This window comes from Schistocerca nitens, chromosome 6 (assembly GCF_023898315.1).
Source record: "Schistocerca nitens isolate TAMUIC-IGC-003100 chromosome 6, iqSchNite1.1, whole genome shotgun sequence".
In the NCBI taxonomy this organism is placed as follows: Eukaryota; Metazoa; Arthropoda; class Insecta; order Orthoptera; family Acrididae; genus Schistocerca; species Schistocerca nitens.
Window position 1 is genome coordinate 224,515,914 of NC_064619.1, and position 22,976 is coordinate 224,538,889.

The following is a 22,976-nucleotide window of genomic DNA, read 5'->3' on the forward strand; positions in this document are numbered from 1 at the left end:
TGTATATTTGTTGTATTGGGTATGGATATTTCGATTAGTTGTGTTAATTTCTTCTTTTTATTGGTGAGTATGATGTCAGGTTTGTTATGTGGCGTTGTTTTATCTGTTATAATGGTTCTGTTCCAGTATAATTTGTATTCATCATTCTCCAGTACATTTTGTGGTGCATACTTGTATGTAGGAACTTGTTGTTTTAAAAGTTTATGTTGTAAGGCAAGCTGTTGATGTATTATTTTTGCGACATTGTCATGTCTTCTGGGGTATTCTGCATTTGCTAGTATTGTACATCCGCTTGTGATGTGATCTACTGTTTCTATTTGTTGTTTACAAAGTCTGCATTTATCTGTTGTGGTATTGGGATCTTTAATAATATGCTTGCTGTAATACCTGGTGTTTATTGTTTGATCCTGTATTGCAATCATGAATCCTTCTGTCTCACTGTATATATTGCCTTTTCTTAGCCATGTGTTGGATGCGTCTTGATCGATGTGTGGCTGTGTTAGATGATACGGGTGCTTGCCATGAAGTGTTTTCTTTTTCCAATTTACTTTCTTCGTATCTGTTGATGTTATGTGATCTAAAGGGTTGTAGAAGTGGTTATGAAATTGCAGTGGTGTAGCCGATGTATTTATATGAGTGATTGCCTTGTGTATTTTGCTAGTTTCTGCTCGTTCTAGAAAGAATTTTCTTAAATTGTCTACCTGTCCATAATGTAGGTTTTTTATGTCGATAAATCCCCTTCCTCCTTCCTTTCTGCTTAATGTGAATCTTTCTGTTGCTGAATGTATGTGATGTATTCTATATTTGTGGCATTGTGATCGTGTAAGTGTATTGAGTGCTTCTAGGTCTGTGTTACTCCATTTCACTACTCCAAATGAGTAGGTCAATATTGGTATGGCATAAGTATTTATAGCTTTTGTCTTGTTTCTTGCTGTCAATTCTGTTTTCAGTATTTTTGTTAGTCTTTGTCTATATTTTTCTTTTAGTTCTTCTTTAATATTTGTATTATCTATTCCTATTTTTTGTCTGTATCCTAGATATTTATAGGCATCCGTTTTTTTCCATTTTTCCATTTTTATTATTATTATTATTACTGTTATTATTATTATTATTATGTGGCTGCAGTTCTATAAATACTTTGATATCCATAACTTTTATACCCCCCCCCCCCCCCCCCATGAACCATGGACCTTGCCGTTGGTGGGGAGGCTTGCGTTCCTCAGCGATACAGATAGCCGTACCGTAGGTACAACCACAACGGAGGGGTATCTGTTGAGAGGCCAGACAAACGTGTGGTTCCTGAAGAGGGGCAGCAGCCTTTTCAGTAGTTGCAAGGGCAACAGTCTGGATGATTGACTGATCTGGCCTTGTAACAATAACCAAAACGGCCTTGCTGTGCTGGTACTGCGAACGGCTGAAAGCAAGGGGAAACTACAGCCGTAATTTTTCCCGAGGACATGTAGCTTTACTGTATGGGTAATGATGATGGCGTCCTCTTGGGTAAAATATTCCGGAGGTAAAATAGTCCCCCATTCGGATCTCCGGGCGGGACTACTCAAGAGGATGTCGTTATCAGGAGAAAGAAAACTGGCGTTCTACGGATCGGAGCGTGGAATGTCAGGTCCCTTAATCGGGCAGGTAGGTTAGAAAATTTGAAAAGGGAAATGGATAGGTTAAAGTTAGATATAGTGGGAATTAGTGAAGTTCGGTGGCAGGAGGAACAAGACTTCTGGTCAGGTGACTACAGGGTTATAAACACAAAGTCAAATAGGGGTAATGCAGGAGTAGGTTTAATAATGAATAGGAAAATAGGAAGGCGGGTAAGCTACTACAAACAGCTTAGTGAACGCATTATTGTGGCCAAGATAGATACGAAGCCCACACCTACTACAGTAGTACAAGTTTATATGCCAACTAGCTCTGCAGATGACGAAGAAATTGAAGAAATGTATGATGAAATAAAAGAAATTATTCAGATAGTGAAGGGAGACGAAAATTTAATAGTCATGGGTGACTGGAATTCGAGTGTAGGAAAAGGGAGAGATTGAAACGTAGTAGGTGAATATGGATTGGGGCTAAGAAATGAAAGAGGAAGCCGCCTGGTAGAATTTTGCACAGAGCACAACTTAATCATAGCTAACACTTGGTTTAAGAATCATGATAGAAGGTTGTATACATGGAAGAACCCCGGAGATACTAAAAGGTATCAGATAGATCATATAATGGTAAGACAGAGATTTAGGAACCAGGTTTTAAATTGTAAGACATTTTCAGGGGCGGATGTGAACTCTGACCACAATCTATTGGTTATGACCTGTAGATTAAAACTGAAGAAACTGCAAAAAGGTGGGAATTTAAGGAGATGGGACCTGGATAAACTGAAAGAACCAGAGGTTGTACAGAGTTTCAGGGAGAGCATAAGGGAACAATTGACAGGAATGGGGGAAAGAAATACAGTAGAAGAAGAATGGGTAGCTTTGAGGGATGAAGTAGTGAAGGCAGCAGAGGATCAAGTAGGTAAAAAGACGAGAGCTAGTAGAAATCCTTGGGTAACACAAGAAATATTGAATTTAATTGATGAAAGGAGAAAATATAAAAATGCAGTAAATGAAGCAGGCAAAAAGGAATACAAACGTCTCAAAAATGAGATCGACAGGAAGTGCAAAATGGCTAAGCAGGGATGGCTAGAGGACAAATGTAAGGATGTAGAGGCTTATCTCACTAGGGGTAAGATAGATACTGCCTACAGGAAAATTAAAGAGACCTTTGGAGATAAGAGAACCACTTGTATGAACATCAAGAGCTCAGATGGAAACCCAGTTCTAAGCAAAGAAGGGAAAGCAGAAAGGTGGAAGGAGTATACAGAGGGTCTATCGAAGGGCGATGTACTTTAGGACAATATTATGGAAATGGAAGAGGATGTAGATGAAGATGAAATGGGAGATACGATACTGCATGAAGAGTTTGACAGAGCACTGAAAGACCTGAGTCGAAACAAGGCCCCCGGAGTAGATAACATTCCATTGGAACTACTGACGGCCTTGGGAGAGCCAGTCCTGACAAAACTCTACCATCTGGTGAGCAAGATGTATGAAACAGGCGAAATACCCTCAGACTTCAAGAAGAATATAATAATTCCAATCCCAAAGAAAGCAGGTGTTGACAGATGTGAGAATTACCGAACAATCAGTTTAATAAGCCACAGCTGCAAAATACTAACACGAATTCTTTACAGACGAATGGAAAAACTAGTAGAAGCCGACCTCGGGGAAGATCAGTCTGGATTCCGTAGAAATACTGGAACACGTGAGGCAATACTGACCTTACGACTTATCTTAGAAGAAAGATTAAGGAAAGGCAAACCTACGTTTCTAGCATTTGTAGATTTAGAGAAAGCTTTTGAAAATGTTGACTGGAATACTCCCTTTCAAATTCTAAAGGTGGCTGGGGTAAAATACAGGGAGCGAAAGGGTATTTACAATTTGTACAGAAACCAGCTGGCAGTTATAAGAGTCGATGGACATGAATGGGAAGCAGTGATTGGGAAGGGAGTAAGACAGGGTTGTAGCCTCTCCCCGATGTTATTCAATCTGTGTATTGAGCAAGCAGTAAAGGAAACAAAAGAAAAATTCGGAATAGGTATTAAAATCCATGGAGAAGAAATAAAAACCTTGAGGTTCGCCGATGACATTGTAATTCTGTCAGAGACAGCAAAGGACTTGGAAGAGCTGTTGAACGGAATGGATGGTGTCTTGAAGGGAGGATATAAGATGAACATCAACAAAAGCAAAACGAGGATAATGGAATGTAGTCGAATTAAGTCGGGTGATGTTGAGGGTATTAGATTAGGAAATGAGACACTTAAAGTAGTAAAGGAGTTTTGCTATTTGGGGAGCAAAATAACTGATGATGGTAGAAGTAGAGAGGATATAAAATGTAGACTGGCAATGGCAAGGAAAGCGTTTCTGAAGAAGAGAAATTTGTTAACATCGAGTATAGATTTGTCAGGAAGTCTTTTCTGAAAGTATTTGTATGGAGTGTAGCCATGTATGGAAGTGAAACATGGACGGTAAATAGTTTGGACAAGAAGAGAATAGAAGCTTTCGAAATGTGGTGCTACAGAAGAATGCTGAAGATTAGATGGGTAGATCACATAACTAATGAGGAGGTACTGAATAGGATTGGGGAGATGAGGAATTTGTGGCACAACTTGACAGAAGAAGGGATCGGTTGGTAGGACATGTTCTGAGCCATCAAGGGATCACCAATTTAGTATTGGAGGGCAGCGTGGAGGGAAAAACCGTAGGGGGAGACCAAGAGATGAATACACTAAGCAGATTCAGAAGGATGTAGGTTGCAGTAGGTACTGGGAGATGAAGAAGCTTGCACAGGATAGAGTAGCATGGAGAGCTGCATCAAACCAGTCTCAGGACTGAAGACCACAACAACAACAACTACAACTGTTATACAACTGATGCTATTAATTTCCCACTTTCATATTTATCTAAATTTAAAAATTTGTGAACACGCAGAATGTGTACTCACGAGCCGCCACTGGCAACAGGTCTTGCTGTGGAAACAACCTAGTAGTCTGCATGCCAGTTCGCTGCTCTGCCTAGTGCAGTTATATGCGCCTGGCGGCACACACAGAATGTGCTAGTCACGGTGCAGCAGTGCCGTTACGTCACATGCGCTCCGCACTGTTCTACGCACAGCTTCGACCATAAATATAATAGACTGGCCCTGACGTCATTTTCGTGGCTCCAACATCTCTGGGCTAAAGTCACGTGAATGTTGGCAAAACATGGTTGTTTCGTGTTGCGCGTATTGCTGTACTCAGCGTTTTGTCGGGGGAAATGGCATTACATTTCACTTGTAAGTGTTTCTATGATAGCGCAGATGCGTTTATTGAAATCTGCTGAAGTGACTTTTATATGTTTTTTACACTTGAAATAGAGTATCACGTAAATTGAAGTGTTGAAAGTGACGCCTGTAAAGTTAGACTCATATTACATTTTGGAAAGTATCTGTGATAATTCGGTTACAGAAGTAAGTATAACTGTTTCGCGTTCCTACTCATAGGTTCCCTAAGGATGAAAACCGAAGGCAGCTTTGGATACAGGCCCTGAAAAGGAGAAACTTTAAGCCATCTGCACATATGCGCCTTTTTGTATATACAAGGGAGATTATAATAAGGTAAGAGCACCTATAGTCGACACATGAAGAGAATTTTTTTCTACCTTCTAATACTATTAAATAAATGTAGGCTTCAAAATTATTTTCTGAAACTTCAAAGTCTCACCTTTCATTTAAAATATCATTTTTTTAAAAAGTGATAGTTTAAACTTTAGTAAAAATAGTAGGAACTGAACCTTTGAAGTGCACCTAAAATTGATACTCTAAAATGGACCTGCTCCTAATGTCGAAAATTTTGGCACCTATAGTTGACATAATTCCCATATCCCGTTTCTTTTACAAGTGACTAGAGCTCAAAACGCGGCGAATCCAGTGTTTAAAGTTTTGACACGATCCCCATCTTACTGTTTAAAAGAATTTTAACGACATTTTACTTTAAGTGATAGTTTATAGTAATTTCGTCCCGCTGCCCACCAGAGGAACGTTCGATGTATTTGTTAGATTTTATAAATGGTACTGTGAACAAATCCAGGTCAAATGTAGTTCTGACGTTATTTTTGTTGGAAGCGTTTGGCAGTCAATTGAGAAATGTGGGTAAAATACGATACAAACATAGGATGGCAGACCGCTGATTTGAAATCCCGCCACGTTTTGCTAACAGTCATGTGGTTTATGTTGGAGCCACACGAGCCCTGTAGCTTCTGCACAGCAAGGCCAGTCTACTAGTATCTATGGTCGAAGACGCGCAGTCTTTCAGAAACTATTCGGTTTAAAAGGTTTGAGTCTTTCGTAGCTTGTAGCTTCATTCGTCAGTTTCAGGGTAAAGTACCTATCATTTCATTAATAGTCATACCTATTAGGTGTAGCTTGAAACATGCTTGTAGCAGTGAATAAAATCAATATCTGTCTTCTATGCTGCTGTTTAAAGGCAATCGTTATTTACAGTTATTACCAAAAATCTCGAAAAGTACTTGACCGATTTACTTCAAATTTTTACACAATACCCTAATCACTTTTTAAACGACAAGGAACATGATTTCTGTTAAAACCGACTGAGAGAAAGAGAATTGCTGAGCTTTGAACATGTATGATTTCGATTTCTTTCCCACAGTCATTTTCAGCTGTAAACCATTAGACAAGTTGATTTGTCCCATGTACACTGAAGAGCCAAAGAAACTGGTACACCTGCCTAATATCGCTTAGTCCCTCCGCGGGCACGCGGAAGTGCCGCAACACGACGTGGCATGGACTCGACTAATGTCTGAAGTAGTGCTGGAGGCAACTGACACCATGAAACCTGCAGGGCTGTCCACAAATCCGTAAGATTACCAGGGCGTGGAGATCTCTTCTGAACAGCACGCTCCAAGGCATCCCAGATATGCTCGATAATGTCCATGTCTAGGGAGCCTGGTGGTCAGAGGAAGTGTTTAAACTAAGAAGAGTGTTCCTGAAGCCACACTGTAGCAATTCTGGACATGTGGGATGTCGCATTGTCGTGCTGGAATTACAAAAGTCCGTCTGAATGCGCAATGGCCATGAATGCATGCAGATGATCAGACAGGATACTTACGTACGTGTAACCTGTCAGAGTCGTATCTAGACGTATCAGGGGTCCCATATCAAACCAGCTGCACACGCTCCACACCATTATAGAGTCTCCACCAGCTTGGAAAGTCCCCTACTGCAATACAGGTTCGATGTATTCATGATGTTGTCTCTATACCCGCACACCTCCATCCGCTCGATTCAGTTTGAAACGAGACTTGTCCGACCAGGCAACATGTTTCCAGTCATCAACAGACCAATGTCGGTGTTGACGGGCTCTGGTGAGGCGTAAAGCTTTGTGTGGTGCAGTCGTCATGGGTACACGAGTTGTCCTTCAGCTCCGAAAGCCCATATCGATGATCTTTCATTTAATGGTTCGCACCCTGACACTTGTTGATGGCCTAGCATTGAAATCTGCAGAATTTACGGAAGGGTTGCACTTCTGTCACGTTGAACGATTCCTTTCAGTCGTCGTGTGTCCCATTCTTGCAGGATGTTTTTCCGATCGCCGATCGCAGCGATGTCGTAAATTTGAGGTTTTATCGGATTCCTGCTATTCATGGTACACTCGTGAAATGGTTATACGGGAAAATCCCCATTTCCTCTCTACCTCGTTGGTGCTGTATCCCATCGTTCGTGCGCCAACTATAACACCACGTTCAAACTGACTTAAATCTTAATAACCTGCCATTGTAGCAGCAGTTCCCGAACTAAGAACTGCGCCAGACACTTGTCTTATATAGACGTTACCGACCGCAGCCCCGTATTCCGCCTGTTTACATATCTCTGTTTTTGAATACCCATGCCTGTATCAGTTTCTTTGGCGCTCCAATGTATATTCTTTCTCCTTATATACAGGGTGTTACAAAAAGGTACGGCCAAACTTTCAGGAAACATTCCTCACACACAAAGAAAGAAAATATGTTATGTGGACATGTGTCCGGAAACGCTTACTTTCCATGTTAGAGCTCATTTTATTACTTCTCTTCAAATCACATTAATCATGGAATGGAAACACACAGCAACAGAACGTACCAGCGTGACTTCAAACACTTTGTTACAGGAAATGTTCAAAATGTCCTCCGTTAGCGAGGATACATGCATCCACCCTCCGTCGCATGGAATCCCTGATGCGCTGATGCAGCCCTGGAGAATGGCGTATTGTATCACAGCCGTCCACAATACGAGCACGAAGAGTCTCTACATTTGGTACCGGGGTTGCGTAGACAAGAGCTTTCAAATGCCCCCATAAATGAAAGTCAAGACGGTTGAGGTCAGGAGAGCGTGGAGGCCATGGAATTGGTCCGCCTCTACCAATCCATCGGTCACCGAATCTGTTGTTGAGAAGCGTACGAACACTTCGACTGAAATGTGCAGGAGATCCATCGTGCATGAGCCACATGTTGTGTCGTACTTGTAAAGGCACATGTTCTAGCAGCACAGGTGGAGTATCCCGTATGAAATCATGATAACGTGCTCCATTGAGCGTAGGTGGAAGAACATGGGGCCCAATCAAGACATCACCGACAATGCCTGCCCAAACGTTCACAGAAAATCTGTGTTGATGACGTGATTGCACAATTGCGTGCGGATTCTCGTTGTGAAAATTTACAATTTGATCACGCTGGAATGAAGCCTCATCCTTAAAGAGAACATTTGTTGGATGAACCATTCGCAGAAGTGTACCCGTGGAGGCCAATCAGCTGCTGATAGTGCCTGCACACGCTGTACATGGTACGGAAACAACTGGTTCTCCCGTAGCACTCTCCATACAGTGACGTGGCCAACGTTACCTTGTACAGCAGCAACTTCTCTGACACTGACATTAGGGTTATCGTCAACTGTACGAAGAATTGCCTCGTCCATTGCAGGTGTCCTCGTCGTTCTAGGTCTTCCCCAGTCGCGAGTCATAGGCTGGAATGTTCCGTGCTCCCTAAGACGCCCATCAATTGTTCGAACGTCTTCCTGTCGGGACACCTTCGTTCTGGAAATCTGTCTCGATACAAACGTACCGCGCCACAGCTATTGCCCCGTGCTAATCCATACATCAAATGGGCATCTGCCAACTCCGCATTTGTAAACATTGCACTGATTGCAAAACCACGTTCGTGATGAACACTAACCTGTTGATGCTACGTACTGATGTGCTTGATGCTAGTACTGTAGAGCAATGAGTCGCATGTCAACACAAGCACCAAAGTCAACATTACCTTCCTTCAATTGGGCCAACTGGCGGTGAATCGAGGAAGTACAGTACATACTGACGAAACTAAAATGAGCTCTAACATAGAAGTTAAGCGTTTCCGGACACATGTCCACATAACATCTTTTCTTTATTTGTATGTGAGGAATGTTTCCTGAAAGTTTGGCCGTACCTTTTTGTAACACCCTGTATAGGGTGGTTAGAAAGAATCTGAAAAGCTTTTTAGGGTATTACAGAGTAGGTTGTGCTGAGAAATAACTGTTAAGAAAAACATTCGATACGTTGAGCTGTTTCAGAGTTAATTACCATTGAAGTTAACCAATTCAAGTGCCCTGCCGGATACAATTCTAGACTGTTGTTCTCATAGTGTAGATGATAGCGCACGAAACTGCTCAGTCTTTGGCTCGCGTTCGATTTTTATTACCGTCCAATTTACAGTTTCTGTATCGCTCTCTTGTTCAGTTTTAGGATATCAAACGAAGAACAAGTTTGGCGGCACCATATCTGGCGGGCCGCTTGAGTTTGCGCGCGCAACTGCCTGACTGGCTAACTTCAAAGGCAATTAATTCAGGAACGGCACACGTGTCGAATTTTTTCTTAACAATTGTTTCTCGGTACAACCTACCCTTTCAATACCCTTACAAACTTATCCGACTGCATCTGACTACCCTGTATATTTTCAAACAAAAATTGTATACAGAATGTACTGTTTTGTTTGTCACCTCGCTGTGGATTTTACAGAAAACAGAAAAATTGAATATATGGCTTATTGGCTTGTGATTAGAATACTACCCATTCACTGATTACAACTATGCAAAATAGCGCCATTGAAGCTACTTACCTCATATACTCAGCAGCTAGAACTGCCTCTCGTACAGGGGCGTAGATTGACCCCTCTCACTCCCCCGCCCCAACGAAAAGAATAATTTTTATGCGAGTTTACAGTCGTTCTCTTAAAGTATGGCAGTTATTAGTTGTAATCAATATGAGATTAAATTTTGCCTGTTGAACACATACAGTGATTGTCAGGTTGCAAAGCTCGGCAGGAGCGAGAAGTGGCGCGAAGTCTATACGTAAGTTGTCTATGGTAGCTTGAGCTTCGGCTCTCTAGTTCTTGCCGGTACGTTTTTGTCGACTCTCTTATCTTTATCACTGTTGCCAACATCACTGATGTAACAGCTGTGGGACTACAGTAGTGCGGCGAACTCATATTGTGTGTCAACTGAAAAATGAATAGCGTTCTGCTAATCCAGGTCTATACGATCGATTTAGGAGGGAATCCGAGCAGCCCCCTTAGATTGTTTGCAGAGGATTCTGTCTTTTTACGGTGTAGGAAAGTTATTAGAAGCTCAAAACCAACTTAGACTCGATGGCTGTACCGTGCGAGAAGTGGCAATTGTCTCTTAGTAGCGAAAAATATGAGATAAACCACATGCGTCCTAAAAGAAACCCGTTAAATTTCAAACATGATAAATCATACAAATCTAAAGGCTGTCAATTCAGCTAAATACTTAGGAATTACAATTACGAAAAAATTAAATTGGAACGATCACGCAGATAACGTGAGACAGAAATCGGAAAAGATTCTTTTCTCGGTTTCTAGGAAGATACGCGTTTATGCACCCCATATATATTGATGAAAATGCTCAAGTTTCAATTATATAACGTTCTCATCAATTCTGTGTCGATTGCACGTCCTCAACTTTATGCGTAATTTTCTACAGAACGGCTGTGCTGTGCCAAAATGTCTTGAGTCTTTCACTGTAGATTGTACATAAGCGACCTCCCAAATATGATCCGAATTGGCTGGCGTTTCTGAGGCCTTCCTCTTGTTAATTGTCAGCTCGTGTAGATTGGCAAGCGTCACGAAAACTTCCGAATTCTTTCGATTAATTCCGAGCGGTTCGAGGAGCAGTCCTCAAGAAAAGTTGGGCAAGCTACGCAAGGTGGTCGGAAACCGGCTAAAAAGCTTGTAAAGGTGTTGTAGGGTAGACTATGATGAGAAATAATTGTTAAGAAAAATATTCGAATCGTTGCGCCGTTTCGGAGTTAGTTACCATTGAAGTTAGCCAATAAGGCCGTTACGATCGCAAATTCGAGAGACCCACCAGATACGAGTACAGTACCCTGCAACACCCTTACAAGCTTTTCAGACTGTTTTGACAGCCCTCTATAATATGGTCATGTTATGAGATTGTAGTGATCCTAGTCGACGAAGTAAGAAACTGCAACGGCATTTGACACAAACATTTACATGTGCTTAGAACTCCAGTACATGACTGTGAAAGAAATGGGAATTGTAAGTTAGGTGTCCACTACTTTCGCTCAGATAGGGAAGCTTTTTGATTTTAAATAAAAAACTGCGAGCTATACATGAACTATAGTATGGAAATAACTTTTTTAATTCAAACCCAAAAAGTGTAAGTGTAAGTCATAGAAACAAAGTGGCATAACCCGAAAGCACGGCTCAGATTACCCGACGGAGCTAATTAAGCAATGAAAAAAAAACTAATCTACCGACAGCTATACAAATACCTTAAAAGATATTAGTTACCTTGTTGTAATGAGTAAAAACTTGCGGTGATGTGCTTTTTTGAATAGGTCTATCTTCTGAAGTATTACCAAAGTCAGTCTGTGACATTTTTAATCATTTCATTCTATGTAATTTGTCACTTTTCAGATAACGTATTAGAAAACACACATTCTAGAAAATCACCTTACTTAGTCTATTTTCACTCTTTTCCTTTAAAACAGTATACTTAAGATTGTTTTAGCCCTTCTGTATCTCAACATTTCAGCACTAAACATTTCACATGTTTATTGCCTCTTTTTAGGAACAATCATGGATCGAGCATCTCAAAAAAGAACTTCATAAACATTCATTTAAGTAGATTTGAACGTGATATTATAATCGGTGCATGAGCGATGGGACACAGCATCTACCAGGTAGCGATGAAGTGCGGATTTTTCCGTACGCCAATTTCACGAGTGTACCGTGAATATCAGGAATCCGGTAAAACCTCAAATCTCCGACATCTCTGCGGCCGGAAAAAGATTCTCAACAACGGGACCAACGACGACTGAAGAGAATCGTTCAACGTGACAGAAGTGCAACTCTTCCGCAAATTGCTGCAGATTTCAGAGCTGGGCCGTCAACAAGTGTGAGCGTGCGAACCATTCAACGAAACATCATCGATATGGGCTTTCGGAGCCGAAAGCCCACTCGTGTACCCTTGGTGACTGCACGACACGAAGCTTTACACGTCGCCTGGGCCCATCAACATCGACATTGGACTGTTGATGACTGGAAACATGTAGCGTGGTCGGACAAGTCTCGTTTCATATTGTGTCGAGCGGAGGGACGTGTACGGGTATGGAGACAACCTCATGAATCTATGGACCCTGCATGGCAGCAATAGACTGTTCAAGCTGGTGGCGGCCCTGCAACGGTGTGACGCGTGTGCATTTGGAGTGATATGGGACCCTTGATACGTCTAGATACGACTCTGACAAGTCACGCGTACGAAAGCATCCTGTCTGATCACCTGCATCCATTTATGTCCAATGTGCATTCCGATGGACTTGGGCAATTCCATCAGGACAAAGCGGCACACCACACGTGAAGAACTGCTACAGAGTGGCTCCAGGAACACTCTTCTGAGATTAAACGGTTCCGCTAGCCACCAAACACCCCAGTCATGAACATTATTGAGCATATCTGGGATGCCTTGTAACGTGCTGTTCAGAAGATATCTGCACCCCCTCGTACTCAAACGGATTTATGGACAGCTCTGCAGTATTCTTGGTTTCGGTTCCCCCCAGCACTGCTTCAGACATTAGTCGAGTCCATGTCACTCGTGTTGCGGCACTTCTGCGTGCAGGGGCCCTACACGATATTTTAGGCAGCTGTACCAATGTCTTTGGCTCTTCAGTGTGTATTTATATACACTGGGAATGGAGAATCTCAACGATTTTTGCCTGTTTTTGATATAGATACTGGCAAGGTATGAGTCCCGGGAAATTCAAGGCCGTATCAAAATCTCTACATTAGTTCCTCGAATTAGCCGGGGCATACAAGAAGAAACGACCAATGGACTTCAGTTCACATGTGTAGTCATACAAGATTTAATAAAATATTTTATTATTTACTTACAAAAACATGACTACAAATTACATTTTATGTTTGCATGCAGTAATGTTCGTCTATTATGTTTTTGAGAGATGATGAATGCTACGTATGTCAGAATGGCAAAAAGATGTTTTTTATATGATATAATTACAATTCAACAATTTTCAGAATATTTTGCTTTACTTGTTCTGTGAAACATTGCTTCAACGAGAAATACCGTATAGGTCTTGGTGAGTTCGTTTGCGAGTTACAAAACATGTGACGTAAATGGCCGAATCTTTCGATTGTATTCACTTAGGACGTTAAATGTTTTACACCGCAAAGGGATCATAGACTTTACTATGTTACATAAATTTGAACTTGGTAAGCTAACCTGTTATAGACAAAAAAGAGTTTTAACAGAGGGACAGACAGGCGGATGGAAAATTACTAAAAACTGTTTTTCGTTTTACATAATTACAAATTAACAATTTTCGGATTTTTTCCTTTTCTTTTACTGTGCAACCTTGCTTCTTGCTTAATGGTGCTAGGTCAACGGTAAGTACCCTCTAGGTTTTGATGAGTGAGTTTTCGAGTATCAAAATATGTGACATAAATGGGCGTATCTTTTGACAGAATTGACTTAGAATCTTAAAATTTTTAATTTTTCACTGCCAAGGGATTATGTGATACAAATTTGAACTTCATACGTCTACGTGTTCCTGAGAAAAAGGGTCCTTAGCAGTCGAACAGACAGGCAGACGGAAATCTTATAAGGCGATCTTATAAGGGGTCCGTTTTTACCAACTGAGGCACGGAACTGTAAAAATGACATTTCTTTGTTTGTTGATAGAAGTAGCTTAACAATGATGACTGATTTGAAATAGTAAGCAATATATTAGTAACTATTCTGGGGAAGAAATCATTTGAAGTAGGCTGTAGCATAACATGCAGTTTATAGACGCTAAATACTCACCACTTACGGAGCTATTTACGTCAGTATCAATTCACGTTGCAATTTTTGTACTACATTGCTTTCATTTCTACTCTTTTGTATCAGAATTTTCAGTAGATGTAACCTGTTTTCCAATTCTAAACGTTGAAACAGTTTATGGCTGTGTAGCTGCTGATATTTTGGGATACTGATCTGAGTGACCATCTTGCACTGGAATAGAAGAGAACGCCCCCTCCCACCCTCCAGAGGAAAAAAAAATCCACTCTCCTGCTCTGATACCCCGAATACCAATGACCGCAACGAAATTACCCATTTATTTTAAGCGACTACAATTCCCAGTCAAGGTTTCGTCTGTAGTAAAAGAAAACAAGGCTCAAGGTCAGAGAGAGGTACAGAGGGCCTGTGGGGGGAGTCGATGTTAAAAGGTGGTGGAGGAAGTGAATTAGGAAAGGAGGGGAAGAAGTGATCCACAGAGAGAGCTGGGGGGGGGGGAGGCAAGGTCGAGAAAGAGAGGGGCAAGGAGGAGATGGGCAGAGAGAAGAAATGGGGAGGGAAGGAGTTTAGGATGTTTATCCTATTCCTACACGTATTTAGGAATTGTTTAGCATTGCTGGGTTTGCCGTTATATAATAAATACCCCTATAACTCCACAAATCACCCCCTGCAGCCCTCCATCCCTCATCCAACAAGGTTTCGGTTTGGAACTGCAAGGGCTGGGTTCGAAAACGTGAGTCAAAAGACGGCGTCCTACCAATGGACTTCTTATAGGAAGTTGGTAAAGCATCCTGAGAATATAGTGTCGAAATGGCCGAGACTGGTCAAAAAGCTCCTGAATGTTCTAGAACATTCCAGACAGAATGTTATGGAATTTTCGAGGCTGTAGGAAAATGTTACAGAATCTTCCAGAATTTTCCGGAGTGCTCTAAAATGTTCCAAATGTTCCAGGGTGTTTGAAAATGTACCGCAACTTCCATTATCCTATTGTGGCGAGGATATGTTTCAGCTCAGAAGAGTGTATATAGGTGATGAGAAGATGCATGCTTCTGTATATTTTTGGAAATCGATTAGAGTGGATGAAGGAAAATTGAAAGTGATAAAAAGCGAAATAAGATTGCAGAATATTTCAAATTAGTTCGTGATCTGGAATGTTTTCAGAAAATAAATGAAACTAAAGACCAAGTGAAGTGGGCCCTTTCAGGCTAAGCAAAAGCTAACATGACTATGCGAACATACATCTATAACCAAAGACAGAGTAAATTACACACACATAGGGTTTCTTCAACTCAAATAAAAAGATCTTAACATTTTAAATAAAACTTCTTACCAGGTATTGTACAACAAAATACAGATGCAAGTGTACTGTAGATCATTAGAATAATGCCTGGTTACTGCATACCAAAAGGGAACATTGAAAAAGAGTATAAACGTATAAATAAACATCAGATGCATGGAACAGAGACTGTAGTGTTTCGAAGACACTGTACCTGAATGAGGTATTACAATAGTCTATCTGGTCCATAGGCAGCACATGCCATCCAGTTTTTCTGAGGCCTCTCTCTATATCTGCTCTGCGTTGGCGGTGGGAGACTGTACAGCTTCTACCTTTCCTGTCTTCTTTATTTTCTCTTCTTAAAACCAATGACCGTTGTTAATTTAATACCTTTCCTAATTCTCATTTAGCATAAGTTACAGAATTTCCATAAATAGGTGGAAACAAAGTAAAAGCTTTATGAGATCTTAATTGTAAAATTAACTGTGAATCAGTGACACCATAACTGTAATATATTAAACCTATTATAGAGTCTAGGTAACAAGTCATAAGGTTTATGGCAATACATACAAATAAATAATAATTTCTTTCAGGGATATCGTATCTAGTGCTCCATAGACTTACAATGGTACAGTGTCTCTGATGTCTCTCTGCTCTGTGATAATATTTTGATGTATCAGTGTTAGTACCAGATGCTGAGAGAGGTCCTTTTAACTTCCACTGTCTTTCGTCATCCACAGGCATAAGATGGAGAAGTGGATGTTCCGTCCGCCCGTTCTGGTGGGTGAACGAGTCGTGTGGTTGGGCAGTGGTACGGGACTGCCTCAAGGTGGCATCGTCAGGTGGATCGGCAAACTCCCGGAGATCGGCCCCGATTGGGCAGTCGGTCTGGAGCTTGTAAGTGCCTTACACAGTACTTTGTATTACGGTGCTTGGACTGACTGATTTACTTGTGATCTGCTCGTACAGCTAAACATGCAAAAAAATGGTTCAAATGGCTCTGAGCACTATGGGACTTAACATCTATGGTCATCAGTCCTCTAGAACTTACAACTACTTAAACCTAACTAACCTAAGGACAGCACACAACACCCAGTCATCACGAGGCAGAGAAAATCCCTGACCCCGCCGGGAATCGAACCCGGGAACCCGGGCGTGGGAGGCGAGAACGCTACCGCCTCACCACTAAACATGCAGCATGCTTGCTCGAGAGAGGTTAAGGTGAATCAGACCCGTATCGAGTCTGGGTGCTGGATTAATGGTACACCAGTCAGCCAGATTGTGAGCTTTAGGTGGTTTTTGACGCTGGGTTAGGTAAATGCTGGGCTGGTCCAACCCGCTTCCTCAGAAAATATAATACACAAACAGTTTAAAATACTATCACACACCGAGCAAAGTTTACAGAGAATGAGATTTTCACTCTGTAGCGGAGTGTGCGCTGATATGAAACTTCCTGGCAGATTGAAACCATGTGCCGGATGGAGACTCGAACTCGGGACCTTTGCCTCCCGCAGGCAAGTGCTCTATCGACAGAGCTCTCTCTCTCTTTTATTCTTCGTTGGTCTCATTTTTCTGTATTGTTCGTTGTATTTGTTCGCGGTGGATGTCCCATGACACCCATTGAAGTTCATCGATGATCTATTCACTCAGTTTTTTTTATTGCAGAGGGCTGCTAACCTTCCGACCCAACACGCTGAGCTACCGTACCGGCTATCTATCAAAGCACGACCCGTCCCCACAGCCTCAGTTCTGCCAGTACTTCGTCTCCTACCTTCCAGACTTCACAGATGCTGTCCGAGTTCGAGTCTCGGTCCGGCACAGTTTTACTCTGCCAGGAAGTTTCAAAGTTTACACAGTTCATAGGCAGATGTCGCACATGGTTCCCTTCCCTTGGGTTAACTGACGACTATGGTGACCAGGACATCTGGGCGAAAAGTTAAATAAAATTATTTGTCCACTCATGAAAACAGTGCACTACTTACGATACTAGGAAAGAGGGAGTGATGGATTTAGTTAATACTCACATTATGAATTTATTTTATGTAGTGTTGATTTTGTTAATGCCCACATTTGCAACGTACCAAGTGTCTCTTCACTGTCAAGTGCTCTGGTAAGCACCATTACTGAACCTTGTTATTGTTAAAGTAAATCAGCTTTACATTTATATCGAATGTTCATTGTTTGCCATCCTGACATTGTTTGTGTCAGTGATTTTAGTCTAAGTTGGTGCACTTACTACTTGCTCTGCTTTCACCCTTACACGCAACAGGAAAAGCGCCACAAGATATGTTTCAATGATCATCTTTAGTTTGTTTGTGTTATTGTTTTGTGTTCTGTGAGAAAAATTAAGTTAAAAATGTATACTTTTGACGAGCCGCAGGGTTCTGCGCACTGGAACACATTAAAAATGCCGGCCGGAGTGGCCGAGCGTCTCTAGGCGCTACAGCCTGGGACTGCGCGACCGCTACGGTCGCAGGTTCGAATCCTGCCTCGAGCATGGATGTGTGTGATGTCCTTAGGTTAGTTAGGTTTAAGTAGTTCTAAGTTCTAGGGGACTGATGACCTCAGAAGTTAAATCCCATAGTGCTCAGAGTCATTTGAACATTAAAAATAAAACAACAAGAAACAACTGGCTACATCCAGCTAGCAAATATGTAACACAATATCATTGTTCCACTCTGGAAACGCGTCGTGAAATAAAATTAAAAGAGTGACTGACGCAGATAATTGCTTTATTTGAACATTTATTTAATTTACACCGAAAATACCAAGGAGTAAGCATCAGGAGTGAGCTCAAGCATATTCCAACTTTTGATTGATTTGCAGCAATTGTAAGGGAATGTAATTCACCATCTATGAAAGAAGTGATGTACTAAACAGCTACAAGACTTCTTTTTTACGAATAGTTGCACGTTGGCCTGAAACCTTTCATTTAATTGCGATATACTTTAGGTGGTACAGTAAAATACACAAAGAACAACCAGTATATATATACGAGGGCTATGCAGAAAGTAAGTTCCGATCGTCCGCGAAATGGGCACTACTGAAAAAAATCAAAAATGTTTTACTTGCAACAGCTGGCCACAACTCCCAGCTAATTATCTAAATAATCGCCGCTCCGACTTACACGTTTGTCGTGGCGTCGTACCAAGTTTCGATAGCCTTGTCACAGAAGGCAGCCGCCAGTGCTTTCCGCTAATTCTCTACGCAGGTCTGCCGCTCGTTGTCTGTGCCAAAATGTTATCTTCATAGTCAGTGGTTCGTGCGAGCAGAGAAGAAACTCAGGGGGTCAATTTCGGTCTGTATTGTGGGTGATCAAACACTTCCAAAAAATGTTCAAATGTGTGTGAAATCTTATGGGACTTAACTGCTAAGGTCATCAGTCCCTAAGCTTACACACTACTTAACCTAAATTATCCTAAGGACAAACACACACACCCATTCCCGAGGGAGGACTCGAACCTCCGCCGGGACCAGCCGCACAGTCCATGAATGCAGCGCCCTAGACCGCTCGGCTAATCCCGCGCGACCACCAAACACTTCCCACTGAAAACGCTGTAGGAGGATCTTCATTGCCCCTGCAGAGTGCAGCTGAGAATTGTCTAGCGAAAACTACCCCAGTATAAAATTTAACTACATTAAATTTCTTACAAAAAGGATCCCATTAATTTTCTGTAGAACTAATAGTTTGCGTGTAGTGAGCAAGAGACTGTGAAAATCATGCGTTCGGATTAGGTTTACGAGTACATACTTAAGCGATTCCCCGTATAAATTCTTTAGGTGCGCAAGTGTGATACAGGGTATTATTTCGAATTCGGGCAACACATACTGAGGGCTTTCTCGAAATGTCCAGTAGCACTAATGGTCGTGCCTTATGCTGCCGTGAGAAGAAGGCTGTGTACAAATCAAGCCTACAATGCCTTTTTGGTTTCGCTCCGGGCCTTGGATATCTGGACGGTATTATTTTTAATCCTGCCGCTGCGATTTTCCAGTGTGTGCAAAATAACGTTAAACGCCTGAAATTCGTTAAGCATTTTTCTTGGGGAAACGAGTACGATTTTTCCAGAGTTGAAGTGTCCACATAGTTGTACCTTCCTTGCTGCCTACATGAGATCTTTCCTGATGGCTGATCAGAAAGTATTTATTAAATTCATAGGAGACTGACATGAGATTTTTTTTGGACCTCGTATATTTGTTCTCCGTGCATCATATTCGCACTCTTATAAGGTGTTAAAGTGCTCCACGTCTCAGCAGGCCGCTGTGGCCGAGCGGCTCTAGGCGCTTCAGTCCGGAACCGCGCTGCTGCTACGGTCGCAGATTCGAATCCTGCCTCGGGCATGGATGTGTGTGATGTCCTTAGGTTGGTTAGGTTTAAGTTGTTCTAAGTCTAGGGGACTGATGACCTCACACGTTAAGTCCCACAGTACTTAGAGCCATTTGAACCGTCCACGTCTCATATGGCAGGTCCCCTTAATCCTCATTTGTGATAGTTTTCTCTTTTAATCATCTTTGCTGCTGCTCTAAACTTTTATCTTCAAATCGCTTGCCCGATCTGCCCTGTTACGTACTTTTACATGCCGTTCACGAGTTTAAAGATGGTAATAGTCGATATTCTTTCTCCTGTGGTCGTTTAGCCGGAAGACAATATTTTTTACATAGTCTCCAGATACCAAGTTTCACGATGTCTTCCCATAAACCAACCGCCTCATGAAAGAAACGTTTCGGTTTGACCCATGATTGGTAATGAGCACCACTTGTACTCAAGGTAAGTGGACTGTGTTACAAATATAATTTCCAGCTTTCTCTGCAAGCTAATTTCAGGTGAGGTAGACATTTTATATTTTTAATGTTCATGACGTGGTGGTCAGAGAAGTTGAAAGGAATGACGTCATATCCGTATACATCAATTCCAGTTGTGGTATAGATTCCGCCAAACTTTGACGGTGCTATTGCGAAAAATACGTGTGTGATAGCAAGTCAGTTGTGGGATAGATCCTGCCACGCTTTGATGGTGTTACTGCCGAAATATATGTGTAATAGTAAGTCACACAAAGATTTCTTTCATGTTCAGTCCCAGATCGAGTTTTTCAGTGGACCACAGAAGGCTGTTGTGCCTTTTGAATCTGTTATCCTTAACATGCAGTTTTCGTACTTTCCATTTCGACATAGATTTTTAGTGTGCGTTATAACACTTTCACAAGATCCTGGAATGAGGGAAAATATGTTTCCAGAGCTATAATTAAGCATTTATGTGTAATACGCCTATCATCTGTGTTAGCAGTCAACTTCTAGTTTATAGGTATGTAATTAAAACTATAGTCAGTCAGAGAATTGCCCCAGTAGACAATACAGATGTGTAATATAGACTTCCACCAAGAATCGTCTACAATATACCTAACAAACCAGTTTTTTCAGTAGACTTTTGTTGTGCGGTACTATCTCCCACCATTAACAACTGTTCCGTTAAAAAACTATAGTCTTCTACTGCATGTACACCCTCTTCTTATGTTGAAACACTACTATCCTACAAAGAACGCCAGTACTGCAGCAGAAAGATGTAATAGGATGCGTAACATAGATTCCCACCAACAGATAACTACAAAACTCCTGTACTACAGTTTTCTGATGCATATACACATCCTGCTAAAATACAGCACTGATGTATAATACATGTCTCATCTACGTTAATAACCTCCTCTTGGTGTGTAGATATCTATAATTAAAAAAACTACAGGCAGAAAGAGCATAGCTTGTAACATTTTCTCGCTCATAACAGACGCGAATGAGTACCTATAAACCAGGCAACTCTTCAGTGTTCAGAATGAGTATAGTGGTACATGTAAGAGTTACACTCGAAAGGAACCAATGCTATTTCAGTAATATCCATATTTTTTACTATTACGTGGGGAACAATGTTCTGGACTGAGAAAAAATATGTTTTCTCCAGCTTTTATAATACGGCACTTATGTACAGTAACTGTGTCGCCGATACACAGCTGTCACAGTCGACCTGAACATCCATTTTTTAAGTGTCTGCCAGTTCCACTTTGTAGCAAGAGGTATCTGAGGCACAGCTGTAGTTGTTAAATGATTACGCAGCGACAGGCATGCATTGGCTGGCTGTCAGATAACTTCGCTGCGTTATTTCTGCGACAGTAGACCTGATATTACAGACCGTTGTATTGGTGACAAAATCCGATATTTTTCGTGCAATACACCCCAGTACAGTATCCAGTCACTAATAGATTAGTAGAGTGTACATGTTGCCTGTAGTGTGCTATCCCTATATTACCTCACTTGTTACCAGATGATACAGACCCTAATTTCTTCTTCTTCTTCCGTGTCCGGATGCTCCAATTATATCTTCCCTTCCCAGAAATTAGCAACGTAGATTGCTTTGTCATTGACTTTCAAAATATCATCTTTAGTGCATGTCATAGACATATCTGGGCAGATCAGTAGGTGGTCCAAGTCCTGTATTGCTCCGCATTCACACCTGTCGCCATCACTGTAACCCCATTTAAATAGGTTTGATTTGCACCCAGTTACTCCAGTGCGCAGCCGGTTTAATGACCTCCAAGTTGTAAAAGGTAGTTGAAATCCTGCAGATCCCACCTCAAGTAGTTCCATTGTGGAGTGTGGCACCATTTCTTCCCAAAGAGATAGCCGCCTTGCGGCGGGCTTGGTGGCGAGCTCTTCAGTAGTTTCAATGAAACTCCTGCGGGATTTCAGCCGGACACGTTGTTTTCGGTGCATATGCATCGGGTGTCGAGGATCATTCTTTTGTTTTGATCTTTCGATCTCGGCGGCTACTTGTCTGCGGATAGTGGGTGGTGCTATGCCTATGATGGGGTAAATGATGTCTGTGGGAGTTGGTTTGAGGCATCCTGTGGCAATACGTACAGCTTCGTTTACAGCGACGTCAACTTGCTTAGTGTGAGCAGAGTTCCTCCAAACTGGCGCCGCATATTCCGCTGCTGAGATACTCAGCACCAGACCCGTGGTGCGCAAAACATGTGGTTGAGCTCCCCATGATGAACGTGTTAGCTTCCGCAGTATGTTGTTCCTGGCACAGACCTTTTTTTTAGTGTTGTGACAGTGCTGCTTAAAAGTAAGTGCTCTGTCCAATGTTACTCCCAGGTATTTTGGGCTGTTTGTATGTTTCAGCTCTTCCCCTTGCCACATGACTCGGAGTTTCCGTTTGGCTTGTTTGTTCCTAAGATGGAAGGCGGATACTTGAGATTTACTAGGGTTTGGTTTGAGATTGTTGCCGTCGTAATAGGTAGCAAGTTCTGTTAAGGCTCCTGTGAGATTCTCCTCCACTTGTTCAAAGGTTTTATCCTGTGTGGCCACTGCTGCATCATCAGCATATATGAACATTCGTGTCTGGCGGCTGATGGGAAGATCATTGGTATAGATGTTAAATAATATTGGAGCCAAGACACTACCCTGTGCAAGTCCATTTTTCTGTGTCCTCCAACGGCTGTTTTTAGATTGTAAGGTTACATAGTAGCGTCTGTTTTGTAGCAGACATTGCACGAACATAGAAAGGGTGTAGTCCTTAGTGACATTATACACTTTCTGCGTAAGCAACTTATGGTTAACTGTGTCATATGCAGCACTGAGATCCAGGAATGCGACCCCAGTTACTTCTCCTCTCTGATAGCCGTCTTCGATGTACTGTGTGAGATTAAGAATTTGGCCACAGCATGATTTTCCTGGTCGGAATCCAGCTTGTTCGTTAATGAGGGCTTTGTCC

At 41.8% G+C, this 22,976-nt stretch overlaps 1 protein-coding gene across 3 annotated transcripts in view; it reads left to right on the forward strand.

The window, feature by feature from the left end:
- LOC126262268 (uncharacterized) overlaps nt 1–22,976 on the forward strand; it is a 508,717-nt gene that overhangs the window by 58,288 nt on the left and 427,453 nt on the right. For 2 of the 3 annotated variants that reach the window (XM_049958774.1, XM_049958773.1), the window contains exons 1-2: nt 5,144–5,196; nt 15,958–16,114. In XM_049958774.1, the coding sequence (XP_049814731.1) occupies nt 5,159–5,196; nt 15,958–16,114 (195 nt within the window). In that variant the 5' untranslated portion in view covers nt 5,144–5,158. Of the gene's footprint in view, nt 1–5,143; nt 5,197–15,957; nt 16,115–22,976 lie in introns of those variants that run through there. The other variant, XM_049958775.1, reaches the window with a different exon arrangement.